The 22590-nt window shown below is 46.7% G+C and overlaps 1 protein-coding gene across 2 annotated transcripts in view; it reads right to left on the bottom strand.

Annotated features, from left to right (window-relative positions):
• Window positions 1-22590, bottom strand: part of LOC115136957 (numb-like protein) — a 62672-nt gene that overhangs the window by 27128 nt on the left and 12954 nt on the right. The window contains exon 1 of one of the 2 annotated variants that reach the window (XM_029672889.2): window positions 9238-9423. The exons of the other annotated variant lie outside the window; for it this stretch is intronic. Coding sequence (XP_029528749.2) covers window positions 9238-9278 — 41 coding nt within the window. The 5' untranslated portion in view covers window positions 9279-9423. Of the gene's footprint in view, window positions 1-9237; window positions 9424-22590 lie in introns of those variants that run through there. 2 annotated transcript variants of the gene reach the window in all.

Genomic DNA, 22590 nt, shown 5'->3' with positions numbered 1-22590 from the left:
TGTGTGTGTGTGTGTGTATTAGTAGTTGGAGGTAAACGATAGCAAACATATGGAGAAAGAGAGAAAGACAATTTGTATTGTTTATTATCTATTTCACTTGCTTTGGCTATGTAAACATATGTTTCCCATGCCAATAAAGCTCCTTAAATTGAAACTGAATTGAAATTGAATTGTGAGAGAGAGGAGGAGTGAGAGGATAGGCAACAGGAAAAACGAGAGACAGATAGTGGTGAAACAGGCTAATAAAACTAGGATGGACTCTAGCATAGTAAATCATCAGTAAAACATTTGAGTTGGGCCACCACACATAAACACACAGCATTGAGGCCAACTCACAGTGGAACATCAGAGTACACACAAAGATAGTGAATTTAGAGATAAACCATCCTAAATTAATTTGAGTGGAACAGAATTTCAATTTGTCTATGGAAAATGCATATTCCTGTTCAAAACTTTGGAAGCAGTGTTTGAAACAAAACCACTCCATATAGGCCTTCTCGAGTGGCGTCAATACAACTTGGGGTTTGATCCCAGACTGTGTCATTAACGGCCGTGACCGGGAGTCCCATAGGGCGACGCACAATCGTCCAGGTTAGGGGAGGGCTTGGCCCGGGGAAGCTTTACTTGGCTCATCACGCTCTAGCAACTCCTCCTGGCTGACTTCGGTCGTCAGCTGAACAGTTTTTCCTCCAACACATTGGTGCAGGTGTTAAGAAGGTTCGGGGGTTTCGATGACTCGACCTTCGCCTCTCCCGAGCCCGTTGGGGAGTTGCAGCGATGAGACAAGATTGTAATCACGAAATTGGGGTAAAAATAAAAAAACATTTTAAAAAACACTCCACATGCACACTAGGTTAGTAGAACATCAGTCTAGTTCATTCACACACTAGGTTAGTAGAACATCAGTCTAGTTCATTCACACACTAGGTTAGTAGAACATCAGTCTAGTTCATTCACACACTAGGTTAGTAGAACATCAGTCTAGTTCATTCACACACTAGGTTAGTAGAACATCAGTCTAGTTCATTCAGTAATGGTAAGTCTAAGGAGGAACAACAGAGTTGACTGTGTTTATTACCGTTACTGAGGTAATATAGTTATCTCTGTAAAGTATCATGGTCTCCCACAGTTAGAAAAGCCTGACCGCAGGGCAGGGAGCAGGGAAAACGTTTATCAAAGCAAGTGAGAAATAGACCAACTATCCGTGGTCAGGGGGTAAGCAGCCGCCACACTGTGAGAGACAGCTAGTGATTAGATTCTACTAGAGATCAGGGAGCGTTGCGGGAACGTTCCCCCGGCCATGTCAAAAATCATTTACTGAGGGAGTGGTGAGGAAACAAACGTCTCTTGTGTAAAAACAGGAACTGTCTTTATGATGTTAACTGCATTTTATTTATTTATTTAAAATGTTGTATTTGATATGGAGAAATACATTTTATTAATAGATCACATATACACTGTGCTGCCTCAGAATGATCCAATTTCCGGGGCCTCTCGGACACTAAATGTAAATACTGAGCGACCCAGAGCAAGAAAAGAGTCGGCTTGTCCCCACGACAACCGTCTGTTTCCGCTCCCCCCATTCCACATATCCAACCCCCCCTCCCTCCACCCCTTCTCTGTGTGTGTGTGTGTGTGGTTGTGGAATGAGAGAGCAGAACCAAGCCCACATAAACAGGGGCAGCAGTGTTTTGACTGCTGTCTGACCCTGGGAGAAGAGGTCAGCCCCACTTCATTCCAGTGATACGCAACTCTGGGGTCAGCGGTCCTTCCTGTCGATGTCACATTAGCCATAGTTCATTTTATACAGAGAAACCCCTGAGGAGAGGACAAGACATAACTGTATCAGAACACTGCTAATACATCACCATCTGTAGTCTGTACTGGAAACACTGAACAAATACAACAGTGACGCTCTGGAGGTGACAGTACAGTATGAAGGCCTGTGTACTGGAACGGGATGGTTACGCATATTATAATGAGCGTGGGCTGTGTGCTGGTGCGTGTGCGTGGGTGGGTGGGTGTGCGTGTGTGAAAGCTGATGTGGAGAGACAGCTGGAACAGAGGCTGTCATGTGTAAAGGCAGTCTTCAGCCTGACGGACTGACACTCTCTCTAACCAGCACAGACTTCCTGTCTGCCTGGGACAGTCTCCTCTCTACCCCCCACAAACCCTGTTTATCCTCAGTTCACCAGCACTGGGTCCTATTCATTAGGCACCAAAGGGAAGAAAACAGGATGAAACAGGGAGGGAATACCTGAACTTGTCCAATAAGAAATGCAAATGTTCATTTTGCGTAAAAAAAATGCTCTCTCCTCCACTGTCACTATGCTAACTACTGCCTGTAGCACCACCATCCATCACATAGCATCACTCTCTCACCCATCATTGTGTAACTAAACATTGTTTCTCCTCAATCCCGATCATATATCATAACACCGTCACACTTATCTACAGTACCTTTCCAGCCCTCTCTCTTTCCCTGTCTCTCTCTTCCCTGTCTCTCTCTTTCCCTGTCTCTCTCTCTTTCCCTGTCTCTCTCTTCCCTGTCTCTCTCTTTCCCTGTCTCTCTCTCTTTCCCTGTCTCTCTCTCCTTCCCTGTCTCTCTCCCCATCCCTGTCTCTCTCTCCATCCCTGTCTCTCTCTCCATCCCTGTCTCTCTCTTTCCCTGTCTCTCTCTCCATCCCTGTCTCTCTCTCCATCCCTGTCTCTCTCTCTTTCCCTGTCTCTCTCTCTTTCACTGTCTCGCTCTCTTTCACTGTCTCGCTCTCTTTCACTGTCTCTCTCTCTCTTTCACTGTCTCTCTCCCTTTCCCTGTCTCTCTCTCCATCCCTGTCTCTCTCTCTTTCACTGTCTCGCTCTCTTTCACTGTCTCTCTCTCTCTTTCACTGTCTCTCTCCCTTTCCCTGTCTCTCTCTCCATCCCTGTCTCTCTCTCCATCCCTGTCTCTCTCTTTCCCTGTCTCCCTCTCCATCCCTGTCTCTCTCTCCATCCCTGTCTCTCTCTCTTTCCCTGTCTCTCTCCATCCCTGTCTCTCTCTCCTTCCCTCTCTCTCTCTCCATCCCTGTCTCTCTCTCCATCCCTGTCTCTCTCTCCATCCCTGTCTCTCTCTTTCCCTGTCTCCCTCTCCATCCCTGTCTCTCTCTCATCCCTGTCTCTCTCTCTTTCCCTGTCTCTCTCCATCCCTGTCTCGCTCTCTTTCACTGTCTCTCTCTCTCTTTCACTGTCTCTCTCCCTTTCCCTGTCTCTCTCTCCATCCCTGTCTCTCTCTCCATCCCTGTCTCTCTCTCCATCCCTGTCTCTCTCTTTCCCTGTCTCTCTCTCCATCCCTGTCTCCCTCTCTTTCCCTGTCTCTCTCTCCATCCCTGTCTCTCTCTCCATCCCTGTCTCTCTCCATCCCTGTCTCTCTCTCCATCCATGTCTCTCTCTCCATCCCTGTCTCTCTCTCCATCCCTGTCTCTCTCTCCATCCATGTCTCTCTCTCTCTTTCCCTGTCTCTCTCCATCCCTGTCTCTCTCCATCCCTGTCTCTCTCCATCCCTGTCTCTCTCTCTTTCACTGTCTCTCTTTCACTGTCTCTCTGTCTTTCCCTGTCTCTCTCTCCATCCCTGTCTCTCTCTCCATCCCTGTCTCTCTCCCCATTCCCTCTCATACTTCATCCAGCAGACACTCTCTGTCATTCCACATCTACATTCATGTCAATTAGGCCATGCCGTAATTCAATCACCCTCCAACACAGTAACATGGACCATGCATGCCTTGTGTAGGCTGTGATGACAGTGTGAGCGACAGCCAGGACTGTGGACTCTGATGTAAGGTAGATTATACAGATATATAACCTCTGACACAACACAAACACATCACACGCAGCGCATGTGCGCACACGCACGCACACACACTCACACACACACACACACAATCTTACCCCCACCCACACTTCCAAACAGCGATGACCCGGATGACCCACAGTGGTGGAAAAAGTACCCAATTTTCATACTTGAGTAAAAGTAAAGAAACCTTAATAGAAAATGACCCAAGTAAAAGTGAAAGTCACTCAGTAAAATACTACTGGAGTAAAAGTCTAAAAGTATTTGGTTTTAAATATACTTAAGTATCAAAAGTAAATGTAATTGCTAAAATGTATATAAGAATAAATCATTTCAAATTCCCTATATTAAACAATCAAGATGGCACCATTATCTTGTTTTTGAAATGTACGGACAGCCAGGGGTACACTACAACACTCAGACATAATTTACGAATTAAGCATTTGTGTTTAGTGAATCCGCAAGATCAGAGGCAGTAGGGATGACCTGGGATTTTCCCTTGATAAGTGCCTGAATTGGACCACTTTCCTGTCCTGCGAGCCATGCCAAATGTAACGACTACTTTTGGGTGTCAGGGAAAATGTATGGAGTAAAAAGCACATTCTTTTCTTTAGAAAAGTAGTGAAGTAAAAGTAAAAGTTGTCAAAAATATAAATAGTAAAGCAAAGTACAAATACCACAAAAAACTCCTTAAGTAGTACTTTAAATGATTTTTACTGAACTACTTTACACCTCTGATGATCCGGATGGGTGTGGGGTTCAGAACAGACAGGGCATCTGTTATTGTGGTCAGATAGTTGATGTACCTCAGCATGGCAACAGACATAATTATCTTTAAACAGGCTACGACACTAACACTCAATCAGTCCTTCCTGTGGCCCTAATGCAATTAGGAAGAAGAAGCCACAGGCCGAGGGGCTTCTGAGAAGACCACTGCTGAGAAGGTCCAAGGCCCAAACTCAATTAGACTGAACCACAGGCTGGTCAGAGAGTAAGTCAGTTAATATAATGAGAGGGATGCCCTGCCCTGGTCTCAGACTGCCTGTCACTCACACTGCTCTGCTCTGCTGATCTCTGGGATTCCGCAGCATATAAAGTACATGAATAGGGTGCATCACCATGACAACAGGTGTGGTGGTGGGACTCTCTGGAAGTAGTTCCACAAACCCACTAATAGAACACCATATTAGAACTGAACACGCCTAACAACGCAGTCATGGGAATATCTTTAAAGTTGTCACGTTATTTATTATTTATGGCCGTGGAGACACATTTCAAGCGCAAACAGCTAGTGTGAGGGAGGGCGCAAAAAAACAAACAAATATTAAATGCATTAAGTCATAACGCTAAAAGGCATTAAATGGGTTTGTCTATTTGTCTTGTTTCTGCAGAGGCAGCATTTTTCTCTCCAGAAGATTAGTAACATTTACAGCTCCTTCCTGAATCCCATTGTAATGTATGGCACAGTAAACAATGTCTTGCTATTCTGCGCGAACGTTGCAAAAATAAATGTACACATACATGTTATTCAATCATTGCACCCACACTGCTCACACGTGTCTGCGTGGCCAGTCTCTAAAATAGAAATGGGTTCTATTTTTTACACTTTAGGGGCTGCAAGTCCTGCCTCTGCCATCTCCTCATTGGTTTTTAGGGGGAGCATATACCCACGGGGGGATTGAAAGATGAACTCAGGTCCACACTCCAGTCGGTTGCGGTAATGCACCTAAAGTTGTTTGCCAACCGGCATATTAAGTCCAAAATAATAATAACAATAAGAAGCCTGAAGGAAGGAGGAGAGATGACAAGACACGAATTCATTTGACCGTTTTATCTGTGGATTAATTGTCAGAGTTGAGGACCTAAAATAACAACCCAATGTTTATATCCCAGGACAAATGAACTAGCAACAGCAAGCTAACTAGCTAAATTGCCATAAACATTTCATGCTTTTTGACCTGTCCCCAAATTAATATATTTGGTTCTGAGTTTGTTTTGATATTTCAACCTGCGTGTCGTGATCGCATCTGGTGTGGGTGGACAAAATCAACGTGTGCAGTCTGGTCAGCATGTAAGGCTACAGGTCAAAATAACCGTCTGCATGTGTATGTGGATGGTGTCGAGCTTCAGTGTGTGTGTGTGTGTGTGTGTGTGTGTGTGTGTGTGTGTGTGTGTGTGTGTGTGTGTGTGTGTGTGTGTGTGTGTGTGTGTGTGTGTGTGTGTGTGTGGGGACTTCTGCTCTCTGTTTCCATTATATATACACATCATCGAAGAAGGGGTCGAGTGAGTGTGCCAACTGCCAAGGCCGAGTTGGAATTTCCATAAAGATTCCATAGCAGTGACTTTCCAGTTCTCTAACATACACTCACCCAGACCAGTACTACCAAGCATACATACTGCTAACTAGGAGAGAGCAGATTGACTTCCTATTTCGGTCATTACTATTTAGTGCCAATTTATCAAAGCATCTATCAGAATGCATTTACAGTAAAGCCACAGCAGCAGAGTCTAAGGAGTGTTATGTGTTTACAGTAAAGATAGAGCAGCAGTATCTAAGGAGTGTCATGTGTTTACAGTAAAGATAGAGCAGCAGTGTCTAAGGAGTGTCATGTGTTTACAGTAAAGATAGAGCAGCAGTGTCTAAGGAGTGTCATGTGTTTACAGTAAAGATAGAGCAGCAGTGTCTAAGGAGTGTCATGTGTTTACAGTAAAGATAGAGCAGCAGTGTCTAAGGAGTGTCATGTGTTTACAGTAAAGATAGAGCAGCAGTGTCTAAGGAGTGTCATGTGTTTACAGTAAAGATAGAGCAGCAGTGTCTAAGGAGTGTCATGTGTTTACAGTAAAGATAGAGCAGCAGTGTCTAAGGAGTGTCATGTGTTTACAGTAAAGATACAGCAGCAGTGTCTAAGGAGTGTCATGTGTTTACAGTAAAGATACAGCAGTAGTGTCTAAGGAGTGTCATGTGTTTACATTAAAGATACAGCAGCAGTGTCTAAGGAGTGTCATGTGTTTACAGTAAAGATAGAGCAGCAGTGTCTAAGGAGTGTCATGTGTTTACAGTAAAGATACAGCAGCAGTGTCTATTTCATTTTCTGGCAACAAATCAACCTGCCTTCCCAACCTGCATCTCTGCCAAGTGATCTCAAAATGATGACTAATCAAGGACATCAATATCAAACAGGACAGGAGCAACTTGAGACCAACAATGATCCAGTATTGTCTCTGTCTTTCGGATATGATCACTGAGAGAGACACGTGGACATGTCCCAAATGCCACCCTATTCCCTGTGTAGTGCACTACTTTTGATCAGGTCCCAAATAGTGCACTACATAGGGCACTGGTTCTCAATCCTGGTCCCAGGGACCCAATGGGGTGCACATTTTTGTTTTTGCCCTAGCACTACACAGCTGATTCAAATCATCAACTCATCAAAAGGCTTTGATGATTTTAATCAGCTGTGTCATGCTAGGACAAAAACAAAAATGTGCACCCCATTGGGTCCCCGGGACCAGGATTGAGAACCAATGACATAGTGAATAGGGTGGTGATTTGGGATACAACCACAGTGAGACCTGTTAGGGAGCATTGAGGCTTGGGAATAACAAGCTAAAGGGGAGCAGTAATATGGTAATATGTTTGCGATGTGAAGGGAAGACGTTCTATGCCACAGAGCCATATGGTGCAAGTAGAACCTATGTGCCATGTCAGCTTTTCTCATCTCATAGACCTGCTACAAAATCAGAACATTTTGACTTATCATCTGTGTGGGTGGAGTAAATCCTACCACAAGATTGTCTGATGTCCCTCCCTCTTCCCAGTGTTAGGGGGGGGGGCAGGTAGCCTAGTGGTTAGAGCGGAACAGTAACCCAAAGGTTGCTAGATTGAATCTCGTTCTACCCCTGAACAAGGCAGTTAACCCATTGTTCCTAGGCCGTCATTGTAAATAAGAATTTGTTCTTAACTGACTTGACTAGTTAAATAAAGATAAATGTAATGTCCCTCCCAAACACACAGCTGTGCCCTCATAGCTTACTCATACTCCTCTTTCCTCGGTCCCTCCCTCCTTTCTTCACAAACACAGGCTAAGCTCTTAGCCAAGGGCCTCTGAGTGGAGATGAGATACACACGCCTGTGTGTGTGCTCCAAGACATGGAGATTAACAACAGAAACACCTAAATCCCCCTGTGCCCTTGGAGTCGGGCAGAGAGAGAGAGAGCGGGCAGAGAGAGAGAGAGAGAGAGAGAGAGAGAGAGGGCAGAGAGAGAGAGAGAGGGCGGGCAGAGAGAGAGAGAGAGAGAGAGAGAGAGAGAGAGAGAGAGAGAGAGAGAGAGAGAGAGGGCGGGCAGAGAGAGAGGGAGAGAGAGAGAGAGAGAGGGCGGGCAGAGAGAGAGAGAGAGAGAGAGAGAGAGAGAGAGAGAGGGCGGGCAGAGAGAGAGAGAGAGAGAGAGAGAGGGCGGGCAGAGAGAGAGAGAGAGAGAGAGAGAGAGAGAGAGAGAGAGAGAGGGCGGGCAGAGAGAGAGGGAGAGAGCGGGAGAGAGCAGGCGGGCGGGCAGAGAGAGAGAGCGGGCAGAGAGAGAGAGAGAGAGAGTGGGCAGAGAGAGAGCGAGAGAGAGAGAGAGAGAGCGGGCGGGCAGAGAGAGAGCGGGCATGGCTGCAGTGGGCGGTCCAGCTGGTCCAGGGTGTTCGTAGGGGCTCCCTAAACAGCAGGACTAATGTTAAAACACAGCAGCCATGTGAAGACCTCTCACATGCTCTTATCTGCCCAGGCTAGACCCAGGCTAGACCCAGGCCACAGGCTCTCTAATCCACAAGGAGTCATTCAGACAAGAGCAAGTGTGCAGACAGCACTCACATCTCACAATTCTCAAACACACACCTCAGGAAATAACGTGTGAAAAGCATTTCCCTTTTCTCAACATAAGAGAAGTGTTGCATTGCCAATCACTCAAACAAAAAGACAAAAACAGTCCCACTTTTCTCCTGTGTCTGCTTAACTTGGCTTTTGCTGCTACTTCTTCTTCTTCTACTTCTGTGGTGGTAAGATTACTAAGATTCATCCTTTTCTGCTATGAAAACATCCCTTAACATTTAATGTCGCACATGCGGCACATACACAAATTTGAGGTATTATGGGATATCAATTGAGACTCTAATCAGCTCCATATGTGCGCGGGGCTAATAGAGCTGCTAAGACTATGAGCTCCTGGAATAAGCTAGTAGACGCCCCGTCAGTTTTGACAGCTGCTGAAATGGCTATGGCCAATAATAACCGAGGCTAATGCTATCGCTAACTACAGACACGCTAGAGCTAGGCTATTGACCTGTGTTCACAGCTACTGCAACACATCAGCCTATCCTACTGTAACCCCCCCCCCCCCCCCCCCTAATCCCCCCAGCCACAAACACTCACCTTAGCTCGATGGCCTCCCCCATCTCAGCACTCAAACTCATCTCAGACTAGTGAAAGCAGAAGAAGAGGCAGAGAGCAGTAGAAGAAGAAGTGGAGAGATGATGATGATGGGCGTTCAAAAATGTGAAAAAGAGAACGCCCTGAGACTCGCAGCGGCAGCAGCAGCAGCGGAGGAAAATTCAACTAACACAACATGCGATGAAAATCTGCTTGGGGATCAGAGAGAGAGAGAGAGGGAGAGAGAGAGAGAGAGAACCACACCTCTTCTTAAGAGATTAACTTGGAGAGAAGGCAACCGACACATTCACACAGACCCCTGTCGCTGTGTGTGTGTAATGTGTACGTGTGTCTCTAACACACACACACTCCTGTCTGAATTGCCTGTGAGAGGGACGGTTCATTTTCAGCCTCTCCAAAACATGTCCGAGAGGATGGGAGGATGAAGAGGACAGACAGGGAGACACAGAGAGGATGAGAATGAGAGAGGATGAGAGAGGAAAGAGTGAGAGGGGGAGGAGCGGAGCGGAGCGTAGAGGTGATTAGGCTAGCGGTGACACAGTTTCATCCGTCCATCTGTGATGGCCAGTGAGGCTGAAGGCTGTAGGCAGGGGTCTGGGATGGGGGTCTTTTCTGTGCCTGCAGCCTGCCTGGTCACACGTTCACCTCTGCCTGGAAGCCATTCATTCACTAAGCACTATACTGCTCCAAAGACAAGGAAGCAACTCTCTCTCTCTCTCTCTCTCTCTCTCTCTCTCTCTCTCAGCTGGAGAAAAGAGAGATGAAGGGAGAGAAAGAGGGAACGAGAGATAGCTAGACCTATAAAAATAGACAGTGCATGAGAGGAGGACAAAGAAAGAGAGATAGCTTCACAAAATGGGAGACAGCCAGAAAGAAAGTGTGTCCATCTGTGTTGTGTCATACAGATAGATTAGCTTGATAATTCACTGTAGGCAAAGCATACAGCGGTGGGCTGAGCTCTCCCATAAGCCTATTAATGGTATAGTTATCGAACACGATGATGTCACAGGCTGGATGGGAACACATACTGCTCAGATTCCTCCTTACGTAACAAAAATGGCTTCCAAAGAATTCAATCAACCAGTGTTTTAACATCACCATCACACCCTAATCATTCCCATGGTAACACTAGCTCTGCTGTTCAGCACTCGCCAGAGCCCTGTTCTTGCTGTTGATTACACATAGAATTAGAATATAGTCATTACAGTGCACACCTAAACGAAACTATGAGTAATCTTCCCCTGTGGATTGCATTTAAATTAGGAATTAGAATACAGGATATTTATGGTTTTCCAACTGTGTTGTTGTTCTGTTTTCCCATGGGATCATGGAGAAGAGAAGAGCAGGCAACTGGCGCAACGCGGGCCAAACGACCTGTAAGTGATAATTTAAAAAATAAAATTATATTATAAAAAATAAAAAAAGAGACATATGTGATCGTGTCTCAATGCAATCAAGGTATATAATGATTCTTATTTTCAAATAAATCTATTTTTGGGCTTAGTTGTGGTCAATTTGCAGTCTAAAAAATATTATCATTATGTTCCGACCCCCCGACCATCCACGTCGACATAAATGGTCTTGCCGCTGAATCTAGTTGTCTACCCCTGGAGTAAAGGTTTTACCCCAACAGAAATAGCCATGCAGCCTGGTATGGTATGGTATGGGGTGGTGTGGTGTGGGGTGGTGTGGGGTGGTGTGGTGTGGTGTGGTATGGTATGGGGTGGTGTGGGGTGGTGTGGTGTGGGGTGGTGTGTTATGGTATGGTATGGCGTGGTATGGTATGGGGTGGTGTGGTATGGTATGGGGTGGTGTGGTGTGGTATGGTATGGGGTGGTGTGGTGTGGTATGGTATGGGGTGGTATGGTATGGGGTGGTGTGGTATGGTATGGGGTGGTATGGTATGGTATGGGGTGGTATGGTATGGTATGGTATGGGGTGGTGTGGTGTGGGCTGGTGTGGTATGGGGTGGTGTGGTGTGGGGTGGTGTGGTATGGTATGGGGTGGTGTGGTGTGGGGTGGGGTGGTGTGGTGTGGGGTGGTGTGGTATGGGGTGGTATGGTATGGTATGGGGTGGTGTGGTGTGGGGTGGGGTGGTGTGGGGTGGGGGTGGTGTGGTATGGGGTGGTATGGTATGGGGTGGTGTGGTGTGGGGTGGGGTGGGGTGGTGTGGTGTGGTGTGGTGTGGGGTGGTGTGGTATGGGGTGGTATGGTATGGGGTGGTGTGGGGTGGTATGGTATGGTATGGGGTGGTGTGGTATGGGGTGGTATGGTATGGGGTGGTGTGGGGTGGTATGGTATGGGGTGGTGTGGTGTGCTGAGCCCTAGGCACTGTTAACATTGATTGCTCGGTGTTGTTAATTGAATTTCTCATGACCCAAATGAGGGCCCACCAGTAGAGCTGGCTTGGTGTGTGTGTGTGTGTGTGTGTGTATGTGTGTGTGTGTGTGTGTGTGTGTACATGTTTTCCTACATTATCAAGACCACAATGTCCTGACAAGCCACCAGAACGTCCTGACAAGGTAGGAATACAACACTAATTTGAAAGGTTTAGGGTTTGGGTTTAAGGTTAGGGTTAGGTTTGAGAGTTAGGTTTAGCGTTAGAGGTCAGATTAGGGTTAAGGTTCGGTTAAGGGTTATGGAAAATAGGATTTTGAATGGAAACACATTTTTACTCCCCAAAAATTCACAAAAACAAAGCTGTGTGTGTGTGTTTACTCTGATGTTTAACTTTTGAGTTGGCCTCAATGCTACGTGTTTATGTGTGGTGGCGCAGCTTGTAAACTCCAATGTTTTACTGATGTACTATGCTCGAGTAAGCACAGGACCTGCGGTGGTAGACATATTCTTTCATGTCCATGAACAGACACACACGCGCAAGCGCTCGCATGCGAACACACACTCACGCAATTCCGATCAAATAGCCCACCTGTACAACACTGGAGGCTGCTAAAGGGAGGACGGCTCATAATAATGTCTGTTTGATGATTTGATACAATTCCACGCAGTCCGCTCCATCCATTATCATGATCCCGTCCTCCCCAATTAAGGTACCACCAACCCCCTGTGCTGTACAAACGCTCTAAACTAAATCATTTGTGCTTGTGAAAAAAACATGACAGACTCGCATGCAAACCCACAATACACATCCCACTCTGCACAAACTTGTTGAATCAACGTTGTGTTAACATAATTTGTCAAAAATAGAGACGTGGAAACTACATGGAAAATGCATTGGATTTTAAATCAATTCATCAACTGTTGTTTTGAGGGTGTCATTTTAACCACAGGATTATGTTATGGTAACCAATTGGTAACCAATTTTTAACATAGTCCAACCTTTCATAAAATATGTTGAATTTGTACCTTTGAAACAATGTCAGATCTCCAACATTATATCCATTGTCAAAACAAATAATAAATAAGCTGGGCAGCACCTCCTACTGGAGAATTGATTTATGTACAGCTCTCCATTTGACCTCCCATGCAGGGTTTTAACCAAGTCCAGTCCTACTTAACTTCCATATTTGTCACTGACTAATAGCAATGCGCTATTGTGAGAATGATAAGCAAAAGATTTCTTACTACAACTAGATTCACTGTTGCTATCAAATGCATTCCAAAGGGTAGATTTAACAGAGCAAATGCATTCCAAAGGGTAGATTTAACAGAGCAAATGCATTCCAAAGGGTAGATTTAACAGAGCAAATGCATTCCAAAGGGTAGATTTAACAGAGCAAATGAAACGGAACCATCTTTTCTACGTCATGTATCAGCAAATCCAACATCGGCCTAAATATTGATGAGTCATCAACAGCTATTGTTTCAATTTAACCCAGGGTTCAACTAAAAATAGACAAAACAGGCCTAGGGTTTCAAGCTTTGACTGATTTCAGATGTAATCTTCAATTGTTAATTAATATGTTGGATTCATGTCTCCATCTCAACCAAAAATGAATGAATCCAACATATCCATTTTTCATTTGTAGACATGGAATTAAAGCCAGACTCAGTGGCACAAAAGAGACATCTCCTCCTCAGTGCTCATCTCTCCATTCTCAAACTCTGGCAGTTATTTTCATTGTATGTACATAGTTGTCATGTTCTCTCTCCTATAGGCATCTCTTTTCCTCTCTTTCCATTTTTCTATCCATGTCAGCGATTCCTCATCTCTTCTCACAACTCTCCCCCTCCTTGTATCATCCTCTTCTTCCTACTCTCGTTCCAAATTTTAGACAAACAGTGGTTGTTATTCTATACACAGTTTATGACAACAATATAGCCCTGTGTTTTCTTTTTCTATTCATCTTTATTGCACACGATTCTTCCAATATTATGGCAAGCCCAAACAGACAGACTATTTCCATGGGTTTGGGATGGAAATTAGAAACCTGCACCAACTGTTCCTGGATGACGTCATTTCCTGAAACATACCACAAGCCGCAGGCATTTCCCAAACCTCAACAGCAAGTGTGTGTGCACACAAAGTACATCCATACTCAAATGCACTCTACTGTTAGGAGTATACGAACAGAGTACACTAAAGATACACTGGGCCACTTTGAAAGTAACTATGTATACAGTTGACTTGTGTTGCTGTCCTACTATGATTCAAACATTATGTGCATGGATGAGCTCCAGTGTAAGTGTGCTTTCAACCAGGCTCATGTCAAGTGTGTGTATCAATTGTCTGGGAATGGTTTGATCCGAAATTCCTGTTTGCCACACTGTATGAGATAGAGCTCAACTTTCCTAACGATTGTCGCAAATCAGATGCCAATCAGCTAAGCCCACAGAAGTAAATAACTTGTGACTCTCCTCCTGTCCAATCATCTTCTGAGCTTCAGGACACAGCCCCACTGTCCGTTCCAGTGCTGGCCAGAGCCAAGTCCAGACACTCATCTGAAAAGCACTGGGATCGATGTGTGGCTCTGTTCAATGCCTATCCCTCTCTCTCCCTCTCTCCCCCCCTTTAAAACCAAAAGCCTGCTCTGTTCCCCACTACAAAGACACATTGTCACCAATCTGGTAAAAAAAACTATGGAGGATAGAGAAATGTGTGAGTATGTGTGTGTACCTCCTTGCGGCATCCCAAAACATTCAGAATGCAGCCTATTTAACGGCACCAACCAACCATGAAGGAAATGCTTCAACCTTCCTTTTTTTTACAGTCTGGTAACTAAACTGTGGCTCTCGACTGTAAATTGCCTGAGAGAGAGAGGATCGATGGCTTTCCTCTCTCCAGGGTGTGTGTGTTTGTGTGTGTGTGTGCATGTATGTGTGTGTAGAGGGAGCAGGCAGACTGAATTGGGTCACATGTCTGGTGGGCTAACAAAGGGGCAGCAGTGAGCCTGAGACCTGATATGCAACACCAGTGCTCTGCGCACACACACACACACACGCACACTCACACACACACACGCACGCACGCACGCCTGCACGCGCACACATGCATGCACACACACACACACACACACACACACGCATGCACACGCACACACGCACACACACACGCGCACACACACACACACACACACACACACACACAATAGCTATTACACGTGGGCCACTCAACCTCTAATTGTGTCCACAAGGCAGGTCATTGCAGACAGCTGTAACACTGTCCATGGTACAGTTTTCAGAGTAATAGCCATGGAGGGGAGCCCTCAGCCTATGTTGAGTTCTCTGTCAGGCCTGTTTTCAGCACCTGAGGATCTGAGCATCTGTCGCCTCTTTCAGTCCCTCTCCTGTACACCTTGCCACTCGATTATCTGTAGCCTCCCTCCTTCCTGCCCTCGTTCTCCTGTGTTTTTCCTAGTCGTGCAGTGTGTGATTCTCTCTCTCGTCTCCTAATTCCTTCAGCCTTCTGGGACTTTACTCCTCTCTGATGAAGTTGGTGCTGCTTACACTTGAGATGAGACGAGAGGGAAAGAAACAGAACGCAAGCACAACCTTGTGCTGAAGAGGAAATGTGCCAGTGTTTACAGCAACAAGACCTATTCCTGAGTAGGATCAGAGCAGAGAGAGAGGAATGAGAGAAACAGAAACAGGGACTGAGAGACAGAGTAATAGGATGCTGAAAACCCTTTCCCTCCCACACACAGCGAAACACACATTTGCAAACGTTTCTAAAAACCTGTTTTTTTTGTCATTATGAGGTATTGTGTGTAGCAGTTATCCCCAAACTGGGGTAGGGGCAATGCCGTCGGGGGTACGCCTCGTTTCACTGCCAAAAATACAATTAAACCATCTAGTGCTCAGCGAAATAACAACACAATGTCAAATACAGGTAGCCTAGTCAAATAATTAACATCCAATCACATTAACCGTTACTCTCGCGGGAAACCTTCACTCTTGCGCAGACATTTAGAAACTAAACGTGACAATTTGAAAAAAAAGAGAAGAGTTTTTTGAGTGAGAACAAAGACGACTTTCGAGTAGTAAGACATGTATAAAAGCAACAGATACCGTTAATAAGAAGGGGCTAGAAGCGTCTTATATGGTGAGCTACCGAGTGACTAGGACAGGCAAGCCCCATACTATTGTGGAGGACTTAATTCTTCCTGCTGCCGTGGATATGGCTGGGACAGTGTCTTCATCAAACAACACTGTTTCACAACACAGCAGTGACACGGCAGGAGAGGTTTTGAAACAATACCTGCTTTCCATACAACCCAGTGAATTCTATGCGTTAAGGCTGGATGAGTCAACAGACGTGGCAGGTCTGGCACAGCTCCTGGTATATGTCTGTTACAGCTGGATGAGTCAACAGACGTGGCAGGTCTGGCACAGCTCCTGGTATATGTCTGTTACAGCTGGATGAGTCAACAGACGTGGCGGGTCTGGCACAGCTCCTGGTATATGTCTGTTACAGCTGGATGAGTCAACAGACGTGGCGGGTCTGGCACAGCTCCTGGTATATGTCTGTTACAGCTGGATGAGTCAACAGACGTGGCGGGCCTGGCACAGCTCCTGGTATATGTCTGTTACAGCTGGATGAGTCAACAGACGTGGCGGGTCTGGCACAGCTCCTGGTATATGTCTGTTACAGCTGGATGAGTCAACAGACGTGGCGGGTGTGGCACAGCTCCTGGTATATGTCTGTTACAGCTGGATGAGTCAACAGACGTGGCGGGTCTGGCACAGCTCCTGGTATATGTCTGTTACAGCTGGATGAGTCAACAGACGTGGCGGGCCTGGCACAGCTCCTGGTATATGTCTGTTACAGCTGGATGAGTCAACAGACGTGGCGGGTCTGGCACAGCTCCTGGTATATGTCTGTTACAGCTGGATGAGTCAACAGACGTGGCGGGTCTGGCACAGCTCCTGGTATATGTCTGTTACAGCTGGATGAGTCAACAGACGTGGCGGGTCTGGCACAGCTCCTGGTATATGTCTGTTACAGCTGGATGAGTCAACAGACGTGGCGGGCCTGGCACAGCTCCTGGTATATGTCTGTTACAGCTGGATGAGTCAACAGACGTGGCGGGCCTGGCACAGCTCCTGGTATATGTCTGTTACAGCTGGATGAGTCAACAGACGTGGCGGGTCTGGCACAGCTCCTGGTATATGTCTGTTACAGCTGGATGAGTCAACAGACGTGGCGGGCCTGGCACAGCTCCTGGTATATGTCTGTTACAGCTGGATGAGTCAACAGACGTGGCGGGCCTGGCACAGCTCCTGGTATATGTCTGTTACAGCTGGATGAGTCAACAGACGTGGCGGGTCTGGCACAGCTCCTGGTATATGTCTGTTACAGCTGGATGAGTCAACAGACATGGCAGGCCTGGCACAGCTCCTGGTATATGTCTATTACAGCTGGATGAGTCAACAGACGTGGCGGGTCTGGCACAGCTCCTGGTATATGTCTGTTACAGCTGGATGAGTCAACAGACGTGGCGGGCCTGGCACAGCTCCTGGTATATGTCTGTTACAGCTGGATGAGTCAACAGACGTGGCGGGTCTGGCACAGCTCCTGGTCTATGTCTGTTACAGCTGGATGAGTCAACAGACGTGGCGGGTCTGGCACAGCTCCTGGTATATGTCTGTTACAGCTGGATGAGTCAACAGACGTGGCGGGCCTGGCACAGCTCCTGGTATATGTCTGTTACAGCTGGATGAGTCAACAGACATGGCGGGCCTGGCACAGCTCTTGGTATATGTCTGTTACATTTATGGGGGGGGTCAATTAAGGAAGACATCCTCTTCTGCAAACCACTGGCAACCAGGACAACCTGAGAGGATATTTTTAAAGTACTGGACAGCTTTGTGACATCAAATGGACTTTGGTGGTCAAAATGTGTTGGTATTTGTACTGATGGTGCAAAAGCCATGACAGGGAGACATAGTGGAGTTGTAACACGCGTGCAAGAAGTTGCTCCCAACTTGGGTTCACTGCAGCATCCACCAAGAGGCTCTTGGGTACACTGCAGCATCCACCGAGAGGCTCTTGGGTACACTGCAGCATCCACCGAGAGGCTCTTGGGTTCACTGCAGCATCCACCGAGAGGCTCTTGGGTTCACTGCAGCATCCACCGAGAGGCTCTTGGGTTCACTGCAGCATCCACCGAGAGGCTCTTGGGTTCACTGCAGCATCCACCGAGAGGCTCTTGGGTACACTGCAGCATCCACCGAGAGGCTCTTGGGTTCACTGCAGCATCCACCGAGAGGCTCTTGGGTACACTGCAGCATCCACCGAGAGGCTCTTGGGTACACTGCAGCATCCACCGAGAGGCTCTTGGGTACACTGCAGCATCCACCGAGAGGCTCTTGGGTACACTGCAGCATCCACCGAGAGGCTCTTGGGTACACTGCAGCATCCACCGAGAGGCTCTTGGGTACACTGCAGCATCCACCGAGAGGCTCTTGGGTACACTGCAGCATCCACCGAGAGGCTCTTGGGTACACTGCAGCATCCACCGAGAGGCTCTTGGGTACACTGCAGCATCCACCGAGAGGCTCTTGGGTACACTGCAGCATCCACCGAGAGGCTCTTGGGTACACTGCAGCATCCACCGAGAGGCTCTTGGGTTCACTGCAGCATCCACCGAGAGGCTCTTGGGTACACTGCAGCATCCACCGAGAGGCTCTTGGGTTCACTGCAGCATCCACCGAGAGGCTCTTGGGTTCACTGCAGCATCCACCGAGAGGCTCTTGGGTACACTGCAGCATCCACCGAGAGGCTCTTGGGTACACTGCAGCATCCACCGAGAGGCTCTTGGGTACACTGCAGCATCCACCGAGAGGCTCTTGGGTACACTGCAGCATCCACCGAGAGGCTCTTGGGTACACTGCAGCATCCACCGAGAGTCTCTTGGGTACACTGCAGCATCCACCGAGAGGCTCTTGGGTTCACTGCAGCATCCACCGAGAGGCTCTTGGGTACACTGCAGCATCCACCGAGAGGCTCTTGGGTTCACTGCAGCATCCACCGAGAGGCTCTTGGGTTCACTGCAGCATCCACCGAGAGGCTCTTGGGTACACTGCAGCATCCAGCGAGAGGCTCTTGGGTTCACTGCAGCATCCAGCTGCCAAGGGAATGCCTGACGGCTTGAAAAACATTTTGGACACTACAGTGAAAATGTTTAACTTTGTTAAAGCAAGGCCCCTTGAACTCTCATCATGCATTTTCTGCATTATGCAAATGACATTTAACGCTTTTACAACATACAGAAGTGCGCTGCTTATCAAGGGGCAAAGTATTGACATGTTTTTTTAATTGAGAGACGAGCTTAAAGTTTTCTTTGCTGACCATAATTTTCACTTGTCTGACCGCTCGCATGATGAAGGGTTTCTCACACGACTGGCCTATCTGGGTGATGTTTTTTCTCACCTGAATGATCTGAATCTAGGATTACAGGGACTCTCCGCAACTATATTCAATGGTTGGGACAAAGCTGAGGCTATGATGAAGAATTTGGCGCTCCTTTCTTTCTCTCTAAAGGACAACACACAGGCCTTTCCATCATTCTATGATTTTTTTGTGTGCAAATGAACTCAAGCTTAAGGACAATGTCAAATGTGATATAGCGAAGCACCTGAGTGAGCTGGGTGCGCAATTATGCAGGTACTTTCCTGAAACAGACGACACAAACAACTGGATACATTATCCCTTTCATGCCCTGCCTCCAGTCCACTTACCGATATCTCAACAAGAGAGCCTCATCAAAATTGCAACAAGTGGTTCTGTGAAAATTGAATTTAATCAGAAGTCACTGCCATATTTCTGGATTGGGCTGCGCTCAGAGTTTCTTGCCTTGGCAAATCACGCTGTTAAGACACTGATGCCCTTTGCAACCACGTACCTATGTGAGAATGGATTCTCGGCCCTCACTAGCATGAACTAAATACAGGCACAGACTGTGTGGAAAATGATTTAAGACTGAGACTCTCTCCAATACAACATTGCAGAGTTATGTGCATCCTTTCAAGCACACCCATCTCATTAACCTGTGCTGAGTTATTCACCATTTTTGTAGAAACAAATAAGGTTTTATATGTAAGATGGTTAAATAAAGAGCAAGATTGTTGATTATTATTATATTATTATTTGTGTCCTGTTCCTATAAGAGCTCTTTGTCACTTCCCACGAGCCGGGTTGTGACAAAAACTCAAACTCATTCTTATGTTTAATAAATGTATCGGATAGTGTGTGTGTGTGGCAGGCTTACAATGTTGGCAAAAAGCAACATTTGAGAGTGCGCTGACCCTGATGCTGGAGAGAGTACACAGCTGGAGGTTACATGTATGGAGGGGTACGGGACTATAAAAAGTTTGGGTACCACTGATGTGTAGATTGATGAAAAACATATATATTTTAGAGTAAGGCTGTAATGTAACAAAATGTGTAAAAATTGAAGGGTTCTGAATACTTTCTGAAGGCACTGTATGTGTGTATATGCATAGCGTCAGTATGCATGTGTGTGTGTGTGTGTGTGTGTGTGTGTGTGTGTGTGTGTGTGTGTGTGTGTGTGTGTGTGTGTGTGTGTGTGTGTGTGTGTGTGTGTGAAATCAAAATGTTATTCGTCACATGCTTCGTAAACAACAAGTTAGTGCAAAAAGTGTCAATGCAGATAGCCTGCAAAATATAGATGAAAACGATTTGGTAAATAGTATGGTTTACAGCTTAACTCATTGAGGTCCTGGATAGCCGGGAGATCGGCCCCAGTGATGTACAGGGCTGTACTCACCACCCATTGTTGAGTCGAGGGCCTTGCAGTTGCCATACCAAGCGGGGATGCAGACAGTCAAGATGCTCTCAATGGTGTAGAATTTTCCAGATCTGAGTGCCCATGCCAAAGCTTTTCAGCCTCCTGAGGGGGAAGAAGCGCTGTTGTGCCCTCACAACTGTGTGAGTGTGTGTGGACCATTGGGGCGGCAGCGTAGCCTAGTGGTTAGAGCGTTTGAACAGTAACCAAAAGGTTGAACGATCGAATCCCCGAGCTGACAAGGTACAAATCTGTCGTTCTGCCCCTGAACAAGGCAGTTAATCCATTGTTCCTAGGCCGTCATTGAAAATAAGAATGTGTTCTTAACTGACTTGCCTAGTTAAATGAAGGTAAAACATTTTTTTTTTAATGTTAATTCCTTAGTGATGTGGACACAGAGAAACTTGAAGCTCTCAACCTGTTCCACTGCAGCCCCATTGATGTGGATGAGGATGTGCTTGTCCCTCCGTTTCCTGTAATCCACGATCATCTTATTTGTCTTGCTGACGTTGAAGGAGAGGTTGTTGTCCTGGCACCACACTGTCAGGTCTCTGACCTCCTACCTATAGGCTGTCTCATCGTCATCAGCTATCAGTCCTACCACTTTCGTGTCGTCATCAAACTTGATGATGGTGTTGGAGTCTTGCGCGACCACGCATTCGTGGGTGAACAGGGAGTACAGAAGGGGACTAAGCACACACCCCTGAGGGGCCCCCGTGTAGAGGGTCAGTGTTGCGGGTGTGTTGTTGCTTATCCACCAGGAGGCAGCCCGTCAGGAAGTCCAGGATCCAGTTGCAGAGGGAGGTGTTCAGTTCCAGGGTCCTGAGCTTGGTGATGAGCTTTGAGGGGACTATGGTGTTGAATGCTGAGCTGTAGTCAATGAACACCATTCTTACATAGGTATTCCTTTTGTCCAGGTGGGTGAGGGCAGTGTGGAGCGCAATAGCGATTGTGTCATCTGTGGATCTGTTGGGGCGGTATGAGAATTGGAGTGGGTCCAGGCTGTCTGGGATGATGGTGTTGATGTGAGCCATGACCAGCCTTTCAAAGCATTTAATGGCTATATATGTGAGTGCTACGGGGCAAGTTGGTATTACAGACCGGGTCAGGGAAAATATCAGTGAAGTAATCCTAGTACTCCTTTCTCTATGATTAGGGTCTCCTCAGAGAACACCGGTCACTTTTAATTAAAGCTTCGACTGCTGGCCGAACATCACATTTACATCCAGGACTGAGCACAGAGAAACAACACCGCAGGGTCAAGCACCGGTCGTGTATTACTGAGGGTGTGTGAATCTAATCCTGAGATATGATAGGCTGAACCGTCCTAGAGGCACATAGTGAGATCACCAGCGATGCATATGAGTTAGTCACCCGATGAACTAACTGCTACACGGTGCTGGGAAATAAGAGTGCATATCAATGCAACAGTGTAGAAATATATGACAAAATTCTATTTCAGCAGAGAGGAAGGTGTGTGGCTTTCAAGCCCCAGGATATTTCCTATGCATCACATTCAGTATGGAAACATCCAGAACATATATTTCAAAACATCCCCTAAAGCAGTTAACCAACCGCAAGAGACTAGCAAGAAGAAAACAAACTGCTACCAAAAGACAGTTCCTACAGTCTCCACTTTCTTCCTCAACGGGTTTCACATATGACATCACTTGATTGACTTCCTGTCCCTCCCTCTCCCTCTCAACCCCCCCTCTCTCATCCACATGCCCCTCTTCAATGGGGAAAGATGGAGAGGCAGTGGTGGCGGGGTGTTTCTAGGTCTGCCTGGGCCATATCATTACCTCATGGGGCTCTGGTTTAAAAACAACACATTCTTACATCGTCCCTCTAAGGCTGTAGTTGGAGTGACAATGTCATGTTTAACTTTGTCTCGCTCTGATTGGGTGTAATGTGAATTACCTCATGGTATTCTAGGAGGCCCCAGTGGTCTGACTGTCTGTCACACCCTGCCCTGCTCTGAGTGACTCACAGTAGGAGAGGAGAGAGTAAGAGTAGAGGCCAAACACAGATGGCCCACTGCAGGGCTGGGCTGGCCCAAATGGCCCCACCATGAAAGCTAGCAGCGTCCCTGGTGTGGAACAGAACAGCGCCACTTTGTCATGTTAAT

The sequence above is a fragment of the Oncorhynchus nerka genome, linkage group LG11 (genome assembly GCF_034236695.1).
Source record: "Oncorhynchus nerka isolate Pitt River linkage group LG11, Oner_Uvic_2.0, whole genome shotgun sequence".
Lineage (NCBI taxonomy): Eukaryota > Metazoa > Chordata > Actinopteri > Salmoniformes > Salmonidae > Oncorhynchus > Oncorhynchus nerka.
Note: the sequence above shows the minus strand (reverse complement) of the source record. Positions and strands in the feature narration are given on the sequence as shown.